This window comes from Spea bombifrons, chromosome 1, assembly GCF_027358695.1.
Source record: "Spea bombifrons isolate aSpeBom1 chromosome 1, aSpeBom1.2.pri, whole genome shotgun sequence".
Classification (NCBI taxonomy): domain Eukaryota; kingdom Metazoa; phylum Chordata; class Amphibia; order Anura; family Pelobatidae; genus Spea; species Spea bombifrons.
Window position 1 is genome coordinate 124396008 of NC_071087.1, and position 27252 is coordinate 124423259.

The window sequence follows — 27252 nt, forward strand, 5'->3', positions numbered from 1 at the left end:
CTGCATAACTGATTAGGATCCAGAAGGCCGTGTGTGACTGTAAACTAAGACACGGAGTGAAGTTACCCGTAATCTGCGACGTATAAAACTGGATGAGTGTTCGTTATATGGAATAAAAAAATAAATAAAAAAAAATTCATATTTTTGTGTATGTCGGAAACTTAGCATTTTGTGCTAAATAGATTGTTACTGGAAGCGGAACGACAAGAAGAGTTGCATAACATCTTGGTTGTTCCTTAGTTCCTGTTTCCCCAGTGTGATTTATGTGCTGTACATTTTAATGCTTGGTACAGTTGTGCGTTGCCTTTCCTAGCAAGACTTCCGACACTAAGGGTTGGTTCTAACCTGAGAAGCTGTCGGAACTGCCGTATGTGGAACAATAGCGAAACTCTTCTGTATTTGCGACAGAGCTCTGCTTTCCCTGCGCTTCTCCAGTTGTATTATTATTCATGTAATTATGTTGCATGCTGGGTTGCATCTCCAGAAAGCGTCCAGGTTGTGAGAACTACTCGAAAAGCAGAGTAACGTGGATAGATGAGTACCCGGAATAATTGAAATAAGTTATAAATGTACTATTTGTGACAAACTTTACACATATAATCCCTAAAGCTATAGGATGGTAGCAAAAGGATATAAAGCAATATGGTGGGAGTTCCCCTTTGAAAACAATTGCCACTTTTCAATACAGCAGGCCTTCAAAAAGTCAAGTCAATGGTCTGAGATGAAATGGTTCACGTGGGGTTGGAATAAGCTTTGGCGTTTATGCGTATTTGGTCAGACACCCAGAGTCTGTGTGCGAGTTGAACCCTGTCCCCCTGACTTCAATATGCATTGTAAATGGCCAACCCCAACTGAGCTTCCACTCCAGGAAGGCCTGAGTTGGCCCTGTACAATGCATGGTTAAACTAGCGGATGACATACAGATTATGTGAAGATGTAGATATGCTCCTGGGTTAGTGAATAGATGTTTTTGCCTCTAATGCACTACTACATATACAGAGTATTGTTGATTGAAAAATCCTGTGCAAATGATGTGTTTGGGTTTTTTCTTTTTGCACTGTATTTGGGATCTTTCTGGTTAGTAAGAATGTAAGAGTCTTCCCTGTCGTCTGCCTCCATGGATGTAGGGATTATGGAGAGCTAGATGCTAGATTTAAAGAAGGCAGTGGAATTATGGCAACAGTGGCGGGAAGCAGGATAGAACGGCCAGTGATATTTTTGGCATACACTTTGGGTGCTTTGCCAGAAGGCAGTGTAGCGCCTAATTCCCTGCACCTGTGTGATCCTCGAGCTCATAAACCCTGAATTGGGTGTAGCGTGTTCAAATCATGGCTTCGGCTTCCTCAGCTTGTGTTTAAATAAAAACAGTGTTTTTTACTCTACAGGACCAGAGCAATTTTCATGCTCTTCTCACTTAGATTACTGATGCTGATTTTATATTGTCTTGTTTTTCAGGACAAGCAGGATTTTAATTTGTAAAATAGCCATACGTATCATCTGCAGGATAGGTTCCACTGGTAACATCAAAAACACATAATGTTCATAATATACTTTTTTTAATACTCTTTGGTTAGTGCATTAAAGCATTTGTAAATGTCCAGCGCTAGTGGCATACTAGACATTAGAGAGCCTTGTGTGATAGGCCCTGCAGCGACAGGTTTAACCCATGGCCCACGGGTATCACGGGTATATCACAGGTCCATAGCAGCAGTTTGTGACATACCTCATAAGTCATTGATTCTTGAGTTAATATCCTGTAGTGCAAAAATGCCTGCCAGTGCGACCATAAAGATATCATGGAGTCCAAGAATGACTCCTAAACTTTGGATTCAGTAGAAGAAATGTTAATGCCCCGCCATGCATGCACCCACACACGTCATAGCAGGCACACCCTTCACTTAGTCTGTTTAGCCTTTTCACATGTTATCTCCCTTTGTGTACATTATCTTGCTATTTATGATAACTGTCTAGTTAACAGCATGGTGGTTGGATGGACATTTAAGCCACATTATTGTCTTGTATAATATGCATGTAGCTGTGGGCTAACCTGCGCATTTTTGTAGATCCTCCACCTTACCTAACCAAAAACCTTAAGCTTTAAAGGTAACTGTTCCTCCAGAATTTACTTCCTAGTGATAGTAGGCCTTCCGTCTTACAAATACAAGATAAAGCAAGATTTTCCACTGAAAGCAATTGAGCTGTACTTGCTAAAAGATAAGATTTATTACCACGGCTGACATCATCGTATGGGCTCCCAATGCAAATTTGTGCTTGTATGTATAAACGGTCTGGTTCAGCATTGTCAAAACAAACCATAGGTTGCGCAATCATGCACAAAGCCCATCAACCGCATTTCTAAACGCATCACCCGTTAATGGAAAAACTGGTCTTTTTTGACGATTAGTGATGTTAAGATGAATGGCGCAGAATGAAAGATTAAAATATAAAAACACAAAAATCATAGTTTCTTGGCCTCTGATACAACACAGATTCTGAGAGTTTTATAAATAAATAAATAAAAATAAAGCATTTTAAATTCCACAAGAAAACCAACCCAACAATGATGGATGATAACATGAATATGTGAAGGGGAAACACCCTCTGCATTTTTCCTGCTTGTTATCATAATGCCCAAGGTGAGTGGAAAACTTGACACCACGACATTAATGATTACCTTAAACTCTATGACCTTACAACTGTAGCCTCTGGGTGTAAACCAGGAAGAATTTCTTGTGCATAGAAGGGGTGTGCAGACTTACTTAACCAAGTGTTTATTTAACATCTTGGTTGAAAAAAAAAATCCAGCTGTCCATCACATAGTAGCACACCATATATGATCGCAAATTATTTGATCTCGATCATAAAAACTCAGTTTGTTTTTGTAAATCCATTTTAGAATGTTTTTTTAAAATTAATTTGAGCAGTTGTTGCTTAGATAAAGTCATTTGTTATTGGTGTAAAGTGAATAAAAAAAAAGTTTGTTTTTTTGACCATTATAGAACATTCGGCACGTACCATTCTCTGATGATCTTTTCATTACTAGCCCTGTACAGCTAAAGCAGTGAAAGAGTTGTTCTCAAGAACAATGAAGATACAGAATTCATTACTAATTACTAATTCATTACTTACAGAGGTTGTGCTATCAAATTCAATATATGCCTTAAATATGAGCTGGATGGCTTTTACTTTTTTTGCAAACCGTAATATTCAGGAATATAACCTATTATAAGGATATGATTAGTTAGAGCTTATTGATCCAGTGAGATATCGGATTTGTTAATCTCTTCAATGTTTTTTTTTTTTTCCCTTTTCCTGGATTAACAACGGGGTTGAACTTGATTGACTTGAACAAAATCAATCACTGCTCTCGGAATTATGCATGTAGCTGAATTTGCTTCCCAAGACTGAGTAAAAATAACTTCCTTCAGCTGGGAGTCCAGTTTAATTACAGATCCACACCAGGATGTTTTATTTCTAGTTATTTACAGTAATATAAGCCCGTTGAAACTGTATTAGTTTGCTATTTTCGGGAGGTCCCCTTGAAATAGAGTGGTAGAGTTCCATAAACTCTAGGACAAAGTGGGCATAGATTCAACACAGAATTTTGTGATCATATAAATAGCTCAATAAACCACATTAAGCCAGTTTTAGTACAAAATGCCTAACTAGCAGTTTGTCTATTAGACAGCTGGCTTCGGCAAGAGTTTCAGGGGGCCTTATGAGACCTCATGAGCGTCTGTGCAACAAGTGCTCCCATTGACTTCAACAAGAGTGCTTTCCTGCCAATGAATGGCTGCTTTAGGCATCCAAAACCGGCTGAAATTACTAGTACTTACCGGATGTCATATTATACCATTTCTTCCAAATCATGTATGATTTTTCTACCCTGCGGCCCTGAACACTGCATAATAACGGCTGACGTTAAAATCCTCTCCAGATTCCGGACAGACTTATCGGAGTGATATAATGGAATAATATCGAGCTAAGGGGCAGTTCCTCCCGGGGAGATGTTCTGATTTTATACATTCAGTCTTCATCCTTCCAATTAATAGTTTACAGGAGGTATTGATCAGACTCCCAGGAGCCGTGTGCATATAAATGTTGGCTGTTTATCTGCCATTTGATATTTTCATTTTAATTTAAACATTTTGAAGGCACCGCTAAGGCAATATTTACTTGTGATTTATTTGATTAATGTTATTAGAACGCTTTATTTATTCCCCTGCGACAATTCTGTGCTGGAATCGTTCCCGTGCTGATATATTCAGGACACGGACGCTCACAACTTATCCTGCATTAAAATCACAAATCATCCCCACACTGCAGGGGCAAGACCTCCAGTAACCGATCCAATCCATTTCCAGTGATTAATGGGGACATCCACACTTACTGGACCACGGGGCCCAGCTGTAGCAAGACATTTCTGTCTTCATGCTTCCATTTTAACCCTCTCATCTGAAATGTATGCGTAAATAAAAAGAGAAAAGCTACCCTGTAAGAAAATGTGTCTAGTGTGTGTGTACATGAACACGCATATGTATATATTTAAATGTTTGCCAAAGGAGCTTGCACTTTCTTTCCTAATGGAATAAGGTTCACATGTATTAATTCCTCCCATTTGCTGTACATGTGAACTGTCTGGGGCAAAAATAGCAAGACTGACAATCAGGAGTTACGTACCCTTACCATTCATTGTTTACCTATTTCGACCTTCTCTGTTTATAGGGCCAACCTTGGTTCTTTAAAAATGTTGGTAATAGTACATTTAGTAATCTAAATGTTTGTGACTGAAGCAGCCCTAGGGTAGACCAAGCTTAAGGTCAATTAAAAATTTCACCTTGTTTGGCCTTTACACGTCTCGTACCCTTTTCCTCATCTACCTCATTATCCTCATTTCTTCTATAAACACCTCATAATGTTAATAGAATTCTACCGGAGACCTTGTTGGTATACGGTATCAGTAGAATCAATGCTAACAGGACTATGGGCTACTTGCTTTCCATCTGCAGCAGCATGTTAAGTGAGTTCGGCCTGTGGGTTTGCAGCAGCCGCCTCTGTGATGTTGGATTTAGTTAGTGTGTCAGACAGCGTGATTGTGGTATCTCAATGTGTTTGAAACCTGGGTTATTTAGGGTCACGGGATTAACAAAGGGCGCGTGAGACTGGGGTTTATTCAGCTCACTTCATACAATAGGGAGACTGGAAAAACATCAATGCTGCTAAATAGCACCTGACCAATTACTGCGTAGAGGTAGCTCATTAATGGTTTTATTAATCACTTCATTTCCTGAGCTGGCACTTTACTATTTGGTATTGGAATTAGGGAATTGTGGCAGTGTGTGTTTCCCAGTGTATTTAGTGTTATTAACGGGAGTTGTTTAATGTATGGTTAAGAATGTATCTACTATTCTGTTGTGTTTTGTCTACAATGGGGTTGAACCAAAGGACTGACTAGAATTAGTTTCCATATATATATATATATATGTGTGTGTGTGTGTGTGTGTGTGTATATAATATTATATATATATATATATATATATATATATATATATATATATATATATGTGTTTGTGTGTGTATATAATATATATATATTCAGACTTGGGTAATTAAGAGCTCAGAAATGGCATTAAATAACAGCAAAACGCCCACTACTTTCGATGTAAAACACACTGTTGAATGTACTTGATTAATAACTAGTGTCCCCTTCTAGAATCATTTTGCCCTAATGTCCTTGAGCCAATTTTACTGGCATGATATGGCCATTAGCCTTTTAGTGTAAAAGATGTTTGGTTGCAAGTATATACCGTGCATTGTTGCAAACGTCAGGCAATCTGAAATATGCAGAATCTGTGGCCAGCGACGTTGATGCTTACAGTAGATTGGATACCATGTCGATTTGGCACCCTCAGAAAGTGATTTTCTTTTTATTTCGAAACAAAGGCAATTTCCAGTACATTTAATTTTTGCAATGAGCATCAATAAAAGTCAGGGTAAGACTGTAAGTAACCTTGCAATATATTTGTCCCAACCTGTATTTAGTCATTTTATGTATGTGATTAGGTTACGTCAAGCTTTGGAGCAAACCAAATCTGTAGTTTTTCAAGTCTGTGTGCACATGACATCATGTAATGCCGCTGCTGCGTGTGTGAAAGTTCTCACATCTGTAATAATGAAGCTCCATGAGTGTCTGTTAAGGGTGGGTAATTTCTTGTTATAATGAGAACCACCTAGAAATAGGGTTTAATTGCCTTTAATAGTAGGGCTCTGCTGTCGGCAGTCCTGGGGTTGATGCGCAGTAACAAGATGGCTCTGTAAGCAGCAGTATGAGACAAATTTGGCTCGGCAAGTGGCATTAAAGTTAATGTTTGTGCAGCTGCTGGGTTATTGTTTCATTATGTATTCACACACCTCAGTCTGGTGACTGGCTCCACTGCCTCTCGCACGTGGTGCACAATGAATGGTTATGTGATGTTTCAATATACGACCCCACAAAACACCTGTGTGTCTAGCAGGGGAAAGGCAAGGCTGCAGGAAAAAGTCCTAGTCGCCAAAGTGACCTGATGCCTGGTGTTTGTTGAGCCTTGATGTGTGCAAAAAAGTTATTCTTCCTAATGAGTTGCGTTACCGGTTGCTAAAGGTTCTTGCTGTTTATGTGATTTGGCAGCTGCTTGTCTCTTTTGGAAGTGTTTAATGATGTTTTCTATGTAAACTCTGAGAGAGTAAACTCTGAAGAACGACCCAGTGTTTTACATTTTCATGCCAGTGTCCAGCATGAGTATGTGTACAAGAAAGCACAAAATGTGTAATGAGTAGACTTGTGCATCTGGTTCATACGAATTTACAGCATTTTGGTAAATTTGGCAATGTGTACGAAACAACAAAAATGAGGTCAGTCCCCCAGGTATTGGATGAAAACGAAGTGAAATCTCAATTTTCATCTGAAACACGTGGACCCACATTCACTCTCTAACATGCTCAGTGGGAACTTCAGTGAAAAATGGCGGCTCTTGCAGTAATGTCCTCTCCCCGATCCTCCAGTGGGGAGAGCAGATGTAATCGAAAGCACTGCCGTATTGCCGTAAGCTCAAGTTAGGGCGAAATAATGACGTCCTCTCTCACAGTTAGAGGATTGGGGAGAGGACGCCGCCTCAAGCATCGTAATTTTGGGAAAGTTCCCGTCAGGTTATGGCCGCTGAGGAATGGACTTAGATAAAAAAATTGAAGGTACTAGATTGAGGATAAGAATGTAAAGATAAAAGAAGAAAAAAATATGCAGAGAAGGTAGGGAAACATTTAGAGAGTGTGAGAGAGTGAACAAGCGTGTGAGTGAGAGTGAATGTGGGCACTGGGCAACAAATTTCTAGGAAGGAAATTCATTGCATGAAACGGAATGGGCCAAAACGAACGGAAACAATTTGTCCGAATCGTTTTCAGCCCATTTGCACGTCTAGTAACGAGTGCTCACCTGGCTGGTTACAGGGACGGAAAGGGACCCTGCTGATTGATAGATGCAGAGCACAATGTGGTCTCAAGAAGGGCGACCACCAGGCCTCGCTTTAATGATGGTTTGCAAATCCCATCACCATCTCAAATGTTGTGAGGTCTCCTATAAATAAAAAAGCCAATAACGCCACATGTTCAGACAGACGATCTTGTTTCAGGTGGTGCTGTTAGGGAGCTGGTGGGAAGGCTGACAGGGGAGCTGGTGAGAAGGGTATGGCCCTTGGAAAAGTAATCCTCTAACCAAGTATGGCATTTTAAATAAGAGTGATGTCTTATTTACACAATTTAATGTATAAACGCTTTTTTGTAGTTCTATATGCATTATTTGGGCGTTGTACACTGTGATGCACAAATGTGCAAATGTTCTAAACTCTGAGTCTGAGTCTGGGTCTGAAAGAGGGACTGTCCATCCAAAACTGGGAAACGGCATATTAAAGGGGCAGTAACTATCCCTACATCACATTCTGCTGTGGGGTGAACTCATTATTGACAAAGAAGATTATAGAGATCATAGAGTTGCACAATTCTTCATTGAGCTAGTACATTCAAAACTAAAATAAAGGTAGGAACTCAGAAAAGAGCATACTGCTTTGTCGTAAGATTTTCAAAAGCCAGTATGTCTGCGTGACTGCCTTGCCAGCCTTCTGGTAGACGGTTGCATATCTTATTGGCCCTCAGCTACATAATCATTTTTTAACTTGGTTGTTGAGGAAAAAAAAACAACCCTGACTGTGAACCCAAGTGAATAGGAGTTTACGAGTCTGTATGACATAAAGATAGATAAGAGATGGGAGAGGCTTCCTTCCAAAAAATGACTTCAGTGGCCATGTCAGATAAACCTGCAGGGATAGTGAAGATTGGCTGGGTCATGTGTCCTACGGGATGGAGTCTGTGCGCATGTGCCTCAAGGCCTGATGGAATGAATGAGCAGATGGGTACTGCTGAATGACCCTCATTCAGGAATCTAAGCCTTTAATCAGTTTGTTTTGTACTTCCCTTGCATAGAAATGGTTTTAGTACTGCGGGACCAGCTGGTTTTAGTCAAGTAGTTCCTGATTTATCTCCAGCATACCCCCCTACATACAGTGTATTTATCTTGGAATGTGCGTTTGGAAATGCAATAATTTCACGGTCAAAACATTTTATATTGTGATAGCTCAGAGTTCTTGTGCGCCAACTATTTGCCTGTTAGTGAAGGTTAACATATATTATTATTACAATTCTGTTACAGATTTAATACATTGTGTCTTGGGGTTTTAGAAGCAACATATATGAGAGTTGTAGTTTGCTTGTGGTTTAGGAGTCACAAGGCCGGTGACGCTGATCGTTTTGATCGTGTAGATGTATACGAGATAGTACTGAGAATAATGTTTTGAAGGCCACAGGTTATGTCTGATAATATTTGCAGTGTCTGCCTTTTTTTATAGTTCCACTGGTATCATTGTATCTTGATGTCAGGAGGTTCATGGACAATGTGATTTGCTTAAAGGTGAAAATAGATTCCATTTGAATTCTCGAAAGCAAGACTCTTCAACCATTTATTTAATAATTAACTTTTTTGAGCTCCGCTACAAAATCTTTTGGGTAGTGAAAGGGGAACTGTCGCCGACACCAGGCCCAGACTGGCCATCTGGCACAGCAGGCAAATGCAGCGGATTACGGGATAAAACGTATCAGGGCGTTCTTTGCCCCCCCGCTACCGCAATTGAGGAGGAATATTAATTCCTTAGAATGGGAAGTTGAGATGTCTGCATTAATGGTAAGGGAAGGTTTTAATAGAAATATTTTCTTAATTTTATATGCAAATACAGTAACAGATTAAGCTACTGTTGTATAGTACTGTAAGATTTGGGAGTAGTCTAATTTGTTTTAAGGACATATTTTAAACAACTAATGTACTGTTTTCTTATCTGGTTTGCGGTGTATACATTTACTTTTTTATCTCTGTTTATAACACTCTCCCATTGTATCTCTTGCAGGATGCAAATCTTTTAGAATATCAGCACCACTCGAGAGATTTTAACTCCCATATCGCCCATGGATCTGTCCTCATACCACCAAGGAGGAGGCCCTCTCTGCTCTCTGAATTCCAGCCAGGGATTGAAAGGTAAGAGAGAAGCGTGGACATTGGTGGATCCAGCTACAAATGCTGTATAGTAGCCTGGAGTGAATAAGATATGAATCCGCACATGGCAAAGAAAAAAAAAAATACAAATCCAGGAAGATCTTAATGACACTTTACTAATATAGTTTACCTGCCCACTGTCCCACGTTTTGCTGGCAGTGGGGACTATGAGCGGGTTGGGGATATCTGTATTGCAGCACAGACCTCAAACACAACTCCCATGTGTCCACTCCCTGATATAGCCGTGATATTCACTGGTCTTGAATATGGTGTTAGAATTCACAACCAGTGAGGTATGTTCCTCAAATAGACCTTTATCTTCGCTTGGGTCAATATGGCTATATCCGCTTTCCTTTGTGCAGAGTATTTTGTAAGTAAGAAGCAGGGCCTCTCCCTCTCAGATACCTGATTCACAATAGATCTCATGGCGCCCAGCCTTGTGGTCTATTCTTTTTTACTCTCCAGATGCCATGGTATGTGTAGTTACAAGAATGTTTTAATCTTATGCCAAATTCCTCCCTCTGGGCATCTTCTGAACATTGAGTATTGTATTTGATTTTACATTTTATCTCCATAGTAACTAAATGAAAAAGGGAAGGTTTACCTAAGAACCTTTTAACGCAGTTTGTAATCTATATTAACTAACTCTTTTTTTTCCCTTCCTTCGGATTAATGCAGTTTTAGTGTTTTTATGTTTTTAAATAGATGTTCATTTTTTTTTTAAATTACCCAATAATCTGCCACTACATCTCCTGTGGAACAGACACTAGTATGGCCAAGCATAATCTAAATTGGTTGAAAACATTGTTATCTGTTCAGTTTGTGTGTTTAACTTCACAGTATATACTCCAAAACCAAATGTATTAAATTAAAGGAAACCTAAACCAGATGGCTTACACCCGAAGAAAATTAGGGTTTATAAGGTTGCCGATAAACAGACTCCTACTTATACACTTGTCTCTTTGCTATTCAGTACAGTATCTGTTGGTCTTGTTTCACATCTTTTCAATGTATGTATGTAAACCGTATTTACATACAATCAACTAAGCAGAGGTGCAGGACCTCCAAATGTGAAAAATGTAAAACATACTTTAATACATTTGATTAAAATGAACCAAAATATATATATATTTTTTTTTAATGTGGATGATATGTAATCGCAGTTATCTAATAAGAAAACCATTTAGGTAGCCATAGCATCTAAAATCCCCGGCTATTTTGTCAACATTTTGTCCTATCGCATAATGATCTCCATGAATGCATCCCTTCTTGGCACTCCTAAAATCAGTCTGGTCAAATGTAGATAGTCTAGGCCTTTAGAAACTCCAAGCCATTGTAGTCTGTGGTCTGGGTTGGTGTTTTTTCTTCCTCTCTATGAGGAAAAGCAGCTTAGTCAACTTTCCTGCTTTGACCAGCGTCCAATCCTAAACCTATTTTGGATTTAAGGCCCAAAGTTGAGAGAATCTCACCATGTCGCCATTAATATTTATCCCTCGCCAATGAACTTACACATATCACTCTCTGGTACAAACTACTGAATTTATTTTCTCTTAAAAAGGTTGACTCCTCTTTTAGAAGCTTTGTAGTCAGCAGGACCATTTTGTTAACAGGTGTCTACTCAGGTACTTTTATTACTGTATATTACTGCAGGACAGGTACAATCTTCAACTACACGACTGTGCACTGGGCTTGCGGACTTGCGTTCAGCTTGTTAATAAAGCCCCCCAAAGTATTCAGCTACACAGGAACTGGTGACAGAGGTTAACCGTCTCAAGACCATATGCTTGGGCGGACAAGTGTAATGGGAAGAAATAAGGGGCAGTCGGCGTTTACCAGACTGGGTGCCAATATGAATTCTGACAGAATACGAGAGGAACGTGTTTTAACAAACAGCAAATTGGTCTCCTAGCTATCAGCCTGATGAACATGCGCTTTTTTTTGAAAGTGCAACATTAAAAACTCGCTTAACAGAGCAAGAAGACCGATTACACCTTTTGGACTTTTATTTTTCATAAAACTTTTCTTTCTATATTTTTTAAGCTGTTTCAATTTCTCACAGTACAATCTGTACAGCCTATTTCCTTTCCAGAAGCACAAGTTCTAGATCCCATTCCACATCACCACAGGCCTATATTTTTAAATGTTATGCTATTATAAATGAACTAATGAAAAAGTTTGTGTGAGCACTTACCATGGGAATAAGAGTGATGCCGTCGTATTGGTGTTTCAAATAATATGCTTAGGCAGTTGTTTCATTAAATAAAGCACATTTATTCCATTGCCATAACAATGATTTTGTGTAGCTATACAAACGAGTAGAGGTAGCTACATGTAAAAATGTATTAATTCGTAATATTTAAAAATTGTTCTGTATTCTGATTGAAGACCCTCTCAAAGTAACACTCATTATCTGCCCCTGTCACAATCTATTTTCTAAATCTACATTTTAGGCTGAAAACTAAGTTGATTTAACTTCCAATAAAAAGAAAGAAATGTGCTGGTAGGAGACTTTACGAGGCACTTGAAATAATTAAAACCAACTTGGTGGGACATTATTTTATTTTACATCTGCAGTTATAATATAAATGCTTAGTTTTCATCTAGCGTTGTAGGAAAAATGTATTTTGTACATTTTGTCTAAAACACACACCCTCTCTCTAAGCACCCTAAAATAGGCCAGAAATGTATTGCATGCGATTATTTTACAGTAAGTGATTTCAAGATGTATGCATTGTACCAGGAATGGGTTGAACTGCATATCGTTCCAAAGCTCACCTGGTCTTCTTTGGCAAGACTGAACATGCGATGGGTGTGAATTGCTTAACAGCCTTTAGCAATTTATACGCCAGGCGACACATCGTTATTTATCTTCCCGTCTCAATGTTCTAATTTTAACTCCGCTTTAACCTTTAGTATTCCGAGAATCATGCCATTCAATCCCAACCAAACACAAACTTTTTTTTTTTTAATATTCCCAGTTACTTAAACCCTTCTGCTTCACAAGCTGCTTTCTAAAGAAATCTTTAATGGGAACACATTAGTCGAAGTATGTCTGCTGAACATTTCCATGGTTTCCTGTCTCAAAAATAAAACTCGCTAACTTGTTCTAAACCTGCACACATTCCTGCAGACACCGATAAATTAAGCACCTTGTAATTCTAGTGGATAGCAAAAAGTGACACTTCAGTTTCATTTGTTTTTTTTTTGTAGATTTTAGTGATGTGGACAAATATCGTGGAAATGTTAGAACATTTCTAACAATTAATGTCTCTAGTATTTATAAAAAAAAAAAGGCTATACAATGAAACATGTGTTGGAAAATCTCACGTAACATTAAATGAATATTATATACAAATAAATTAATAAAAAATTTCTTTTTAAAACGAAGTGAGAAAAAGTGTCGCACTTAAAGCTCTGGTTCCTTTTGTTCTTTCCTTGGTTTATTCACATACAAAAAATTATCTATGGCAATACCCTACCCTGTCTGCTTGTGTGTCACGTGCCCATAGGGTTCCCATCAAAAATTAATAATTTCAAAGTTTAACTTCTCTAGGAAATGTTTATGCAGTCAACAATTTTAGGAATAATTTTTATATTATTACATTTAGTGATACAATCTCACATTCAGTAGACTAGGTAGAACAGCTCCTTTAAGAGAAAATGTGAGATTTTGGTATTGAAGTTCCTGGTAGCCAGGTCTACGGGAACTATTAAACACCACACCTAAGACACAGGCCTACATTGCTTAATGGGGCGTTACGCTGAGAATGATTATATCTTAATAAATTGAACATGACATCATACCACATGCTTGACAGAATGCAGGCTTCCCCTCTCCACTTTAGAAACAGAAGTGATGAGCAAATATTAGGGCGAGTAACCTGTCCTTATGAATACTTTCAACCTTTCAGATCCTGTAGACCTGTAATTTGTAGCATGCTAGTATTGTATTGATGCCACTTGGCACAGACTATATTTTTTGCATTGTTACAATGTGCAGCAGAGCAGTTTAATGGCTTGGTACGTTATGATGTCTCTCCCTCACTAATCTTTATCAAAAGAGGGAGCACTTAAGTCATATGAGAATACATCATGTGATCCAGGGCAGTTACACAACAAATGGGGGGGGGATACTTTTCTTTTCCAGAAACAGTTAATTGATAATTCTTCATCTCAGCCATCATAAATATTCCCAGCATGATAAGCTTGGTGATAAGATACTGGAAATAAAATGAAGTAAAAATCACCAGTACTGTAGTTAGTTATTATACATCTTTGAATAAATAAGATTATATGCTCACATGAGCCAGATAGAAAGTGCGTCAATCAAAATCGCTGTGTAGTTTCTCAGAATTCGTCTCCTTAGGTTCAGAATTCTCCTGCTGGTTCACATCTCTCCTGATGCGTCCATTCATGACAGAGGGGCGTTTGGCCAGAGATACCGGTATCGCTGGTGAAATTCACAGGCACCTCAGAACGAATAGGCTACAAACACATTATAATGCGGTGATATAACATAATAAAATAAAGTAATAATACATCCAGTAATGTCCTATGCGTTCCGTAGCGCCTGCTACTTCCTTAGTGACCATGCACCGTAATGACAATAATCTAAAAGACAGTCAGCTGTACGTGGCATGTCTCAAGATGTTCATCCTGAATACACGTTGCCCATTTTACGTTATATTTTGATTGTTTTCCCTTTCTAGCTTCCATCTTATAATGTAGAAATTATGACGATCTGTGAAGATTTCCAGTTCTGTACAGAATTGGTAGAGATGTCCTAGATTTAACTATGTAGCTTAAGTAGAAAACCTGTGTTGTGTGAAGCACGCTCTCTCTCTCCATCTCATAAGACATCCATCTCATATGTATTAAACTATGCCAGAAAGAAGTATTTGCAAATTAGTGTAACTTGGTGCTCAATGAGCAGAAAGTAATTCTCTGAGAATAATACCATTATATATTGCTTTATATGTAAGTTTGTTCTCTATTAAAAATGTAATAAGATTTTGCCTGATTTTATAGTAAGAGGCTGTGGATGCTGACATTTTGTTAGAACACAGTATTTTCACACATTAGTTGTTAAATCAATTAAGCATTTAAAGACATTATGAACATGTATGGTCACTCAAGCCTGAGTTTTTATTTTAATTTTTGTTGGAGGAATTTTCACTGCTCCAGCACCACACAAAGCAGATTCTTTATGGCAATGCTAATGAAGTCCATTCTTTTGTATACTCATTAGTCAGACTGTCCAGCTGGGTGACTAACAATGAGCCATTGATAAGGAGTCAGGGTGTTTGTCAAGTAGATCCGGCTACTATAACAGATCTAGAACACATGCAAATGTGAAATATGCAGCCTTCTGAAAATATTATGCAAAAACTAGAAAAAAAGGGCGCACAATATTTGTGAAAAACTTTTTTTTTTAGTCTGATACTAATAAAATATTTTTGTAAGTAATTCACCCGTTGAAGTAAAGTGCTAATGTTCTAGTATTCCTCCTCCACATGTTGATGCACAAAGAGATCATTTGAAACCGTGTTATTGCCTCATATTTGGTCATTGATAACTGCCAACTTATTTCTGTAATCTCTTTGACATTTTTAAAGAGAGTTTACTCCAAAAGACCATATAATTGATGTTTGTAGAACCACAGTTGATGGATGTAGCTCACTAGATGAAACAAAGGGGAAGGTCTTTTATTTGGAAAAGCCAGTAATGCAGACAAGGGTGTAAACAGAGAGGATTCCGGGGGATATCAGGTGTCGGGTTAAACCTTATATTTTCTGGAATGACATGAGGTGATTTTAGTGCATTTTTCCTGAAGGTCACATGAAATGTCTTCTCTTCAACTCAGTGCCTGGAATATGAATAAATCACGGGTGTTATAAGACAGACATTTCCTCCACCTTTAACATTCTTAAAATATTTTGGTCTATAATAAGAGTAAGGCTTTTGCCTAAATAAAAACTACACTGAAGAGATGGCGCTTAGATGAATATAAAAATATTTTAATAAATATATATAAAAATATATTTTTTATATATATATAAAAAAACATATACACAACACAATAGTAATACAAATAAAAATTATTACGAATGTTATCCACAAACAGAAATCGTATGTACAGAGACATGACAAGATGCATATTCAATAAATAACCATGAGACACATATAGTAATGAAGTACTCCCGATAAAAATCAAAGTTCAAAGTGGCTCCTAGTAAATAAAGGAAATACTCGCCACTGAGAGAATACTGCCTTGTCAGGGTAGCGCTGTATTTGGCGTTAGCCTGGCCAGGCCGTATTCTCTAAGCTGTCTCTTCGGTGTGTGTGTTTGCTTTTATAGGTTTTCCCTATTCCTTAGGGAGTCTCTTATTTCCAGGACTAGCTGCTTTGTTTCATATTGTTACCCATCCTTATAAGTCCCTATTCCTGCCCTGTATATGGTTGGAAACTATGATTGAAAATATTTTTTTCACATATATTAATAAAGTTTTGATGGTTTTTTTTTATTCACAAATTAAGCGCTGTGTTCTTATCACAATTTTGCCTAAATAATCTTTTCTACAAGTCCGTTACTAGAGGTTTATACTGGGTGTGACATACACGAGACCTTCCAAGTATTGCCATTATGGAAAGGTCACTGCATGTGTATCCCTCCATTTTAGAGTTGATAAGCGGAAAACATTTTATTGATATTTTTTTTATTAGTAGATTGTACAGGCACAAGGAATTTAGAAATATAACTTAATGCAGGTATTTGCTGAACACATAAATTTGTTTCCATGCTGAAAAAAGGAGCAAGTACATTATTAACAAATAATAACGTGAGCAGACGTGCTGTGATCAGCCATATTGGTCTGGTACATCTGTTTTCCCTGTGGGCAGGTGTGTTATCCGTTAACTGACCTGCATCTGTTTGTACAGATAAAGATCCCACTATGTGCTTGGCTTTGGCTTACATAGGGCAGCTAGGTTTGATTATGTTTTGCCAGGCAGTGACCTATATTAATTTAAAGGAGCATATACAAACTTTGATTGGAAAGCTGGTCTTCACAGAGAGCTTGCAGTATAATGGTTGGCATATTTTACTAGTATGTCTAACACGGCCCTTGAAATGTGTTGGCGTCTACCTTAAGATAGATAAACACCTCTGTTTTTTTCCTTTCTTTTTTTCTCAGATCCCAGGAGATGCAAAGAAGAGGGGAGCAGCATCATTACATGTCTGAAATGAGCAAGCAACAGGATATGGATATGGGAGAGTCGAAGCGGCCCAGGCTGGATCTGCTGCAAGATCAACTGATTCGACATTCACCACTGATCAATCAGAACCAACACGGATCTGGTGAAGACCACAGCAAGGTACAAATGAAGGTTTTTGCTTAGTTTGCTTTGTAAAGAGGGAACAAATTGAGACCTAAGTTTGCCAGTGCTCATAATGTTAATGGTCTATATAAATGACTAAGGGGTGAGTACAGTAATCACTCAGCGCAAGGTAAACTCAGGGATCAGTTACAGAAACCTCATGAGTCACAAATTAGGTCCCCATTAATTTTAGCAAGGACCATGCTCACTCCTGGGAATTTGTGGTGTAATACTAAACCAGTGTGGGTCCCCAACGAGTTCCCACCCTGTGAGATGCGTCTGTTCAGGCCTTTTAAGCACCATGATTGTGGATAATGGATTTTACAAGTGTTATTTGTAATCGGCTAGCATAAATTGGATTAAAAATCAAACTCGTGAAGCCACTTGACCCACTTGCCAATAGGAAACAGTAATACGTGTGTTTCCGTTATTTTGTTAGCTTGAACGTGGAAGCAGTTACCGTTTTTTTTCCCTGTTCATTTTATTGGTGCTTTCGGATGAAGTGGAGTAAAATTCCATATGGAAGTTCAAGGGTTATGTCACCCTGCGGGTTTTTTGATTTTCTTTATTATCATTCCATTCTTTTCTTGGAAATATAAAGCTGTTTCCATTTAAAAGTTGTTTTTCTTTTCCTTTGCTGTGGATGGTACGGAGATACTTGGAATGCGTTCCAGGTTCTGTTGCGGGATAAAGACTTGAGGAAATCCAGCAGCCCGTTTTCAAAAGTGTTGCACTTGGACGAGGGCCACAGAGGAGAGTACATTGGGTCTTAGCCTGTTAACCCTGTCTGCATTACAGGGGCAGTGCACTCTTAAAATGAGTGAGCATCAGACCATGGATTTCTACCTCATCCATTCTTTACAGAATTCAGATTCTGTACAGATTTCCTCACTCACATATGTGATTGATGACACTGAATTAAATGAGGTCTTGATTTAAATTTAAACTAGCTGCAATTCCTAGAAGAACATTTGTTTGTCTCCTGGAGTGGTAAGCGCAAACGTCACATAAAGATGTACTTATGTTGGAAACGGTATGGAAAATTAACAGAGACACTTTGTTTCTTTTGAAGCTGGTTCCAGAAATGTCAATATAAAATGATGGTTAGATGAGGATGAGGATGATGAATGCTTTTTAAACATACATTTTGTCAATGACTTCAGTTAAAAACATGTGACATATGTTTGGTAGCCATGAGGTGGAATCATTCCTGTTCCGATGGGACAATACAAATAACATGGTTATGCTGGAATAGGCGTTTTGTAGAATGCCATTCCCTGGAAGATCTTTATTATTCAGAATGTGTAGGTGGACAGCCCCGGAGTCAGTGGAGAAAGGGTGGAATCTGGTTTCCAATATCCAGATAAAAGCCTATGTGGTTTCACTCAAAGATACTTTTTAAATGTCATATTTCTATTAAAATAACATGAGTAAACAATGCATATTTTCTTTGGATGGAACACGTTGTTCAAGCACATCTTCATTCATCTGACCTGTAACTTGTGTGTTTCATTGTATCTGGCTGCTTCAAGGCCAGTTTCTAAGAAAATGATCAGGCGTAAAATGTCAGGGTCTTATTTGAATGAAGATAAATAGGTAATTTATAAGTTGTCGGTGTCAAGTTCACTACCTCACTTTTGTTCTTTCCATGGTATTCTCTGTTTTCTTGAACTATTTGCCAGTCTAAATATATGTTTCCAAACCTTGTCAGCCATTGGCCTGGGTTGCAGAACTGGCCCTGTACGTTCTATAATGGCACAAGGTAGTTGAGTAGTTTTAACAATTAGAAATGCCCCAGTGGACAAAAAAGGAAGATGCAGGGCTGTGGTACTGACAGGTTGCCTAAATTGGGGGATTGCCTTAAAATCACAGGATGTTGCCTAATTGTGAGGCAATTTGGGGGCTGTTGGCAGCTGTGTTTGTATAATTTGTATTTAAACACAGAATTTGATGGCAGATAAGATCCAATCAGCCCATCTAGTCTGCCCATTTTCCCTGATGTACAGATGTAGACCATAATCAGTCCTTGGGCTTGTGTTCTATTTATACCTGGGAACTTCTGGGCTCCGGCTACCCGGAGCCTTCCCTTCCAGGAAACACCCCTATTTAAAGAAAAAATGGGACGGGGAGCAGTGCTCACCCGGCAATCTCCGGGTCAAGCCTATCCCGTTGGATGTTTAACTTCACTGTACTGTATTAATCCCTATCACTTTGGCTGTAAGGCTGTTCCACATATACTCCTCCGAGTAAAGAAAAACTTCCTTGCATTACCTTCTAGTTTTAGATTATGACCTCTTGTTCGAACACCTTTTAAAATTAACTTCTCCGCTGTACTTTGTTAAATCTATCACATCTCCCCTCTCTCTCTTCTTTCCCCCAAGCCATACATATAAAGATCCACTAGTTTGTCCTGATAATTTGTGTGCTGCAAACCATTTACCATTTTAGTAGTCCTCCTCTGAGCTCTGTCCACAATATCTTTGACGTAATCACTGCACACAATGCTCTAGGTGAGGCCTCACCAGAGATCTGTAAAATGCCATAACCACCTTCCTTTTCCTGTTACTATTGCCTCTAGCTATACAAAGCAGCACCCTGCTGGCTTTTTCCAATGCTTTATTGTGTGGGGGTCAGCGTTGCATGCGAGCACAGCGAGGTTGGTTCACTGGTTCACATTTTTGCATGAAAGTAGGACTCTATAATATGGATCACACTCATCCTATTACTGTAGAAAAATGATATTAAAAAAGATTGTCATTAAGTGTCATTGAGTGATGTCATCGACACAAACATTGTATTGTTTGAACACATCTTCTGTATTGCTTTTACCCGGTGACTATTTTATCAGTGTTTAAGATGACATCTCTTGAGTTATTTATTTGTTTTCAAACACACAAGCTTAATGAATGATTGATGAATGTGCAGTATTTCGGAGAAGGCATTCCGGTTTCTCATGGTTTTACCTTTTCAAAGCATTCTCATAAGGAAGGCTTGCCAACATCTTGGGTCATTAAAGGTAAATCTCAGAACTAATTAAGTGTGAAAAGCAAATATTCTCATCCTGCTTAGTGGGGTTAAATAGGGTAAAAACACAATGGCAGCCTATTCATAGAAACATAGAATTTGCCTGCAGATAAGAACCATTTGGCCCATCTATTCCGCCCGTTTTTCCTGATGTAAGACTACAGTATTGCACTACTAGCACGGGGTCACATAACGTATAGTATTACATAACACCAGTAAGCCCTCGCCTCCACAAGTGGGCTGGCTCAATTCAAATCTGCCCAGTTTGGAGAATCTAGACTAGCCTGAGGGGCATTTGCCTCCCGGGCCAGACGGACTCTGACCCTCTGATACAGGATAGTTCTTTTACCGATAATATAATGCAATTAATAAAACACTTTAGCTGTGAAGAAATAATATAATTGTTCTTGAGAGAAGCTTGGGTTCAGCTGTGTTCTTTATCTGCCACCTCAACATTCTGTGGAACGTTTAAGAAATCTCTGTATGAGCCCTTTGTTGTGATGGGACTGTAAGCAAAAGATTGGTGTCCTGTGGTCTACTTGGAGCTTCTCCAGTATTGTCCTTTGCATGTTGCATCTCAGCAAAGATTTGTTATGGGAACACTAATCTGTTGCCGGGATTAACGTCTCAGAGTTTCCAGTGGGCTGGGCTCCCCGTTATTCATGAAACTGGCTGTGACTTGTATTGACCTTGGCGCCTAGCCCAGTTGGCTAGGAGGTGAAATGGCACCAGCCTAGTACTTAAGAGAATGTGGGTTGGGCAGCCTGCGGCTCTGCGGAGAGCTGCACCATTCTCTCAGGATGTTGTAGGAGTGGACCTTGTGTTAAACCAGCTGATCAACAAAACCTGGAAATAAAGCCTGGCAGGCGGAAATGCAGCCACATCTATATTCTGTCAACCTTTGAGTGAAGTGATTAAAAGACCTGGGAGGTTTATGAAAACAAATGGATGTTTTTATTGGCGTGTGATACGATATTCCAGAAAGTTGCCTTTTACGTCCAGAACAGCAAACTATTTGTTATAGCTGGCGATTTGAATGTTTTATTTCATCATTTCATCTAAACCTTTCACATCCTCCCCAGTAAGGGATCTGAATGTTGTCCCCCCTTAGAAATTCCTGTTTATATAGTGCATTATCCTACACTATACTGCAGTATCCTACTGACACAGTTGGCCAAAGCTGTGGACAGAAGGACTTGGTTAAATAACTTGTTTATATTACTAGTAGAAATCTGGAGTGAAATCCATGACTTCATTCACTAAAGTAGGGGTTGTGCTTTTGATTCCCTTAAACTACTATGCTTTATAAAGGACTATCTAAACTAGTCCTGGAGAAGGAGCTCACTGGGTTGGCCCAAATAAATAAGATGAAACGCAACTCTCCTAATAACACATTCTTTCATTAATAAACCACCCTTATACATAGAGATATGCTTTATTGGAAATAACATAAAAAAAAACAACTTATAGACTCGCATAAACAATACTATGAGTATTTATTTTAACCATGTCCTCTGTTTTACAGCTTCCCTTTATGATACTTTTTCTAGTCATGCTACGTTTCTTTTTATCGTGTTTGTTCAGCATGACAAACTACATTTGACAGACTAAGACAAACCGATACATTAGGTAAAGAGGGCCCTGCTAGCACGTTTACTAGAGGGTTACAGTAGATGATCAACCAAATGTTGAAGTTGGTAAAATGCCATTTTATATCTCTATACAGTAAAGTTTATTGAGACCTAGAGATTCAATGGGACACCCAACGCCTTATCTTATATCTTATGTCCTGATCATAGCATTGTTCCTTTTGGGGAATTTAGTACACTGTGAAAAATATTCTGTGCCTCTAGAAAAAGAGGGGTTTAAGAGAAGGAAAGAGGCATTTGGTTCATAAGAGGGACTACCCCTTCTAAAGAAGGACTCTTGGTAGGTATGAAATATTTCTGTATAAAAAATAATGATCAGTTCACTTTTTTCACTAATATACCATATGTTGTTCAGGATCGGTGTACTTACAGCATACAGATTTATCTTTAGAAGTCAGTAAAAGTGGCTTTTTATTCACGTCATGTTAAAATTCCAATGTTTTAAGTAGTGGTCAGCTAGTGTATTAAATACTTGGATATATTGTTGAATAAAAGGCTTGTGTTTTGTTCTTCAGAGAAAATGTGCAGAATATAATGCACGCTTCAGTAATGGAATGCTGGCAGTGGATGGTAGGGAGAGGTCACTTGGGGACACTTAACACCCTCTGCTGTGTATCACTATCTGTCACTCTCGAGTCTTTCAATTCGCCTCTGCTTTGCCGGAATGAAATAATAGGGAGGTTTTGGCTGGCTCTCCACCGCACAATAGACAGAACTGGAAACTCTTCAATGTTTTAAGGATACAGGAATAATCCTGAGACACTGTCTGTTGCTTTGGTGACCTTAACTACTCTGAAATTAAAAGGAATCTCACAGAATACATGATCTGAAAAGAGAACCTGTTCCAGGTTAAGCCTGGGCATAGAATAGAGAGATTATGAGAGGTGGATTTCACTTAGGGTTTGTAATGGAAAGATCCTTCATGCACCATTTCTTTGCCAAGAGAGAGACATGTCTGAATAGCTTATACCGCTTCAAGAATATACTCTAGAGAGTTTATCTTGTCCTGGAAAATATTCTATGCCACTGCTTCATAGTTGTTGTCTTTTTTGTTTTATTCTAACCTCAAATGAGAAATGGTTGCAATTTTATGTAATTGTTCAATATCATGTCTTTAGCTTTAAAATAATATTTTTTAGTTTTCATTTCCCTTTAAAGAAACCTGATGAGGTACAGCCAGGAGGACATCTTGAAGGCACACTCTAATGAAATGTATTCTGAACTGTTCATACGATATCCCTGCGTAACAGACAAATATTATCCTTTTTCTGATTTCTAGATGGCCTATTGAATGCCTTGTTTGACCTGAAAAGACAAAACATTGGCAAGTGAAAGTATACAGCATGATTCGTTCCCCATAAATAGCCTTCTGGGTAGATCCTCTGTGTTAAGGGGGACACGAGTGTCTATCTTAGTCGCACTTGTATCCTACTTTTGAGTGTAATCCACCTGCCTTTAAATTCTTGACGCTTGTCTGATATGCGCGCATAATTTAGGCCCCAATATTTGTCGGGGTTTTGGCTAATGAACACCCCTCTGTAAAAACTTTTTTTTACAGGTTATGCATTGTTTTTTCTTTTACTTTAGACAATTTACTAATTTCTAGGATTTTATCCAAAGCGCTTGTGTGCGGCTGGCCTTGTCTGCTATGTGGATGTGTTGGGAGGGGGGGGGTAGTGATGCGAGACCATAGACACAAAGACTGAAGTGGGAAAAACCATCAGGAAGCTCCACGTCCATTCACGACTGCTAATTCCCTCTTCTTTGCTTCCTCCTTTGACGCACAACTTCTTGGATGCTAAAGGACATCTGACCCAGTATAAACAATGGGAATAAAGCATGCTCATTGCTCAGGGGGCATTCTGCCAAAATCCCTGTACATTGTCATCTGCTACCATGCTTGGCAGAAGATGGAATCGTTTTTTATAGCTAGTAAAAAGAATTCAAATGTAGTAATTTTTGCATTCTACACGTGCCATAAAAAGACCTTATCTCTTTCTAGATGGTTCCAAATGCCTTCTGACTGCATCTTGTTAATGTGGCTTACATCAAAATAGAGCTTTGCAATTATTATTTTGAGTTTGCACTTTTGCCTTTAGTCAAAGAGATATCTTTTGTTGGGCCACTGTAGAACAAGATGTTACGCCTCATATACGCTTTTGGGATCTCAGTGGTCCCTTCCATGTTTCTGCAGCTTTGATTTATAAAGACCTTGTCTTTTGCTTGGGCCAAAATGGCTACATCCATTTTCCCAGTTCTAGTATGTGTGAAATTACGCACCTATTGGTTTATTTTAATGTATGTTGTTTTATATGCATAGCTTTTTGGCTTCCTTGCTAGGTTCCCATTGCTCCTTAGAATGCCCCTTAAAACTGGCCTGTTAGATTATGAGAGTTTATCTTCAGGTATATTTTTATTTATTTAGAGGACCTCCTCAGAATAGTAAGACTGGAGGTGCTACTTCTAGTTCTTGCCCAAAAATGAGGCTCTGGGCAACATGTTGTAAGCTTTTGGGCCCGGTGTCCCTAATGTTCTCTTCTGTATGAACGTGCGGTAATAAATCTGTGCCAGATGAGCATTTATTTCTAGGAAAACCATTGCATTTGCGTCTAATACGGTAGCAGAGCAGCTGTAAATCTTCAGGGAGCCAATTCAACGTCGGTTACTTGTTTAGCAATGGAATTTGCTTCAGGCTGTTGAATCTCTAGATAAATTTGACCTAGATCCATACAAGCGCCGGGATTCTGATAGCGTTTGTTCTCGTGTGAGCAGCTCCAGAAGGGATTAATATTCTATTTCTGACCTTTTCAAAAGAAGAGCAATGCTGCACACTGGCACCTCAAAATAGATCCAACACTTCCCAATGCGTTGCATACCTAATTCAGCAACAAGGTAGCCATGTGGAAACTGATAGCAATTTTTATAGGCAGTAATATAACTGCTCAGCCGGAAACTGAAGAGCAGTCACTCTCAGCTTATTTATAGCGAGGGCTGGATACATAAGGAATAATGTATATGTATAAATTTGAATCCCTTTTTAAAAACAATACTCAGAAATACTCAGATCACCACTAATGCTTTTTCCAGAAGACAAGAAATATTGTTAAGATGTAAAAATGTGAAGAATATTATTTTCTTGCTTTTATTACTTTTTTACTTCAAAACTAAGTTGTGTAAAGAGGAAAGATTAAACAACTTAGTGTTCACCAAACACCGAATAGTAATTTATTGCATGTGATCGCTGTCATTAATTTTCACGGTGACCACTAGACTTGTGCATTTGGATTTGCATTATAACGAAATGTGATGATTGTGTTATTTCGTACGAATGGAAACAAACTCCCAATGAAACAAACTTGCTTTTGTTGATCTAACGCTCTCATTCACTCTCCCTTACACTCTCATGCTCTCTCTCAATGTCTCACTATCTTCTTCACAAACCACTTTTTTGTCCCTGTCTGCTTTCCCGCAGCTCTGTTTCTTTTTTTTCCTTTTCTACATCTGCTTCTCCCCTAGTATCAGCTCCATTATCCAGGTACTTCCGCAAAAGGGCAGAGCCTCCGCACATATCCTCTCCCCCGATTGAAGGAATAGGAGAGGCTGTCCCCTTTTGCAGAGGTACTCCAAGAGGCCAGAATATTGCAGACGGATGCGTGGAGAAAGAGAGGTGCAGAAATGCTTGTCTGTCTCCGTAACTTGGATTGCAGAGTTGGTAAGGGGAGAATCGGCCAAAGAAAGAAGAGGCAAGAAAAGAAGCAGATCTTTGGAACAGGGACATAAAATCGGTGGGCAGAGAAGATAGGGAGACATTGACAGACCGCTTGAGATAATGCAGCGAAATGCAAATTAAAGTTTGTTGCTCTCTGCTTCATGTTTGTTTGTTTTGTTGCGGGGGTCAAGGAAGCGGTCGTTGGGGAAGGTAGGGAGACATTGAGAGTCTGCAAGAGCTTGAGCGAGAGTCAAGCCCCTAGGCGTAGTCGGCTGTGCGGCGGTGCCACGGATCTGATGTCTGGGGAGAGAAAACAACCTCGGTTATATGTCTAGATTGTTTTTTCAGATGATTTTTTTCTGAAAAACCCATCTTGTAATCGAGCAAATATGGTAATTGTACTTACGAATTATGGAATACCTTTCTTTTTTTAAGCATAATTATGGAACTTAACCATTTATTATGTGTGCTTTCACCTTCATGGGTTGGTGTGTATGCTTCATGTATGTACCACAATATTTACAAGAGCAGCTTAAAAAAAAATTGTTTACTGTTTGGTTTGGCAAACATGGAGGAATAATGGCGATTTTTGTTGTTGCGTTTTTAACATTGTCATGTGATAGGATGCGTGATTTGTGTAGTAGGTTCCATGGGTAAAGTGTCACCTAAATCTAACTATTACACAAAAAAGTGTCCCGCCACCTGACACTGAAAGGGTTAACAATAAAGTTTAAAAAAACAGAGCTCTACTTTTCTGTATAGTTAATAGTAACTCAAATATATATTTTTTTTAAGCAGTCTGTCCTGTTCCTCTGACGAAAGTGTTATTTAAGGAAAGCTCAGTGCTATTTCTTTTTTCAGCTGCTTATAAAAAGAATGATTCCTTGGGAGGAATAAAACCCTTATACAGTGAAATCTGCACCTGATTGCTGTGTTTTGAATTTAAAATGGTATATGAGCTGCAAACTCCCACAATAGCAATAACAAAAATAATATTTCCGCACGTCTCTGGTGGCCACATCAATTTAGTCTGCTGCATCCTGTATATCGTTTTTATTTTCATCTTCCAGGAGGATTCTTGAGATGTAGACGTTTCCAAACTGCTTGCCACCAGAATACATAATGGCAATTTAAGTACAGTAGTTAAGCTATCTGTGGGTAAATTTAACTGAAGAGAAATCCAATAATGGTAGATCCAGATCATATCACAGCGTTCAGCTGCCTATCGACTCTGTGGGATAATTGCATTTTCCATCCAAATCTGAATGTTGTCCCATATGGAAGCTCTGTAATGGAGCCTAGCTGTGTTCTGTAATTATGCTGCTTACGCGTTCTTGTGGAGAATGCTTAAAAAAATGAACATAATTAGAAAGTTTAGATGCAGAAAAATAAGTTCATTAATTGTACAAACACATACGTTTATGTACCTTCCTGCTTATTCTCATGTGTTATTGTATTTGATGCCATTCTATAATCTTAGACTGGAAACATCTTTTACAATTGACCAGAAACCTATTAAAGCAGAGTGGAATTATAATTGTTTGAACAGGTGCTTTTAAATGATTACCCAAAAATAGGGAATCGGTGTTATACAGGTCTATTGAGGCTTCTACCCTTTAGGGGATGTATTCACTAAAAGAAGTGTTTGCAGCTCCTTTACTTCATTATTCGTTATGAAGGTCCAAATACCAGTGAGCTTCTGCTGCAGGAAGAGCTTGGCTGGACTTGTGTAATGCATGGTAAAAATAGTGAGATTTCTTTTGACTTATGCAGTATATAGGGCCTGCTCAACCCTTCTTGCTGGAGATCTGCTAGTGTTGGCACTTTATAACGAGTAGTGAATGACAGCTCTCCCTTTAGTA

At 38.7% G+C, this 27252-nt stretch overlaps 1 protein-coding gene across 10 annotated transcripts in view; it reads left to right on the forward strand.

Moving 5' to 3' along the window:
* The window catches only part of NCOR2 (nuclear receptor corepressor 2), a 165122-nt gene that overhangs the window by 39312 nt on the left and 98558 nt on the right, over positions 1-27252 (forward strand). For all 10 annotated transcript variants that reach the window (XM_053471899.1, XM_053471951.1, XM_053471935.1 and 7 more), the window contains exons 3-4: positions 9486-9613; positions 16825-17005. In XM_053471899.1, coding sequence (XP_053327874.1) covers positions 9486-9613; positions 16825-17005 — 309 coding nt within the window. The remainder of the gene's footprint in view (positions 1-9485; positions 9614-16824; positions 17006-27252) is intronic.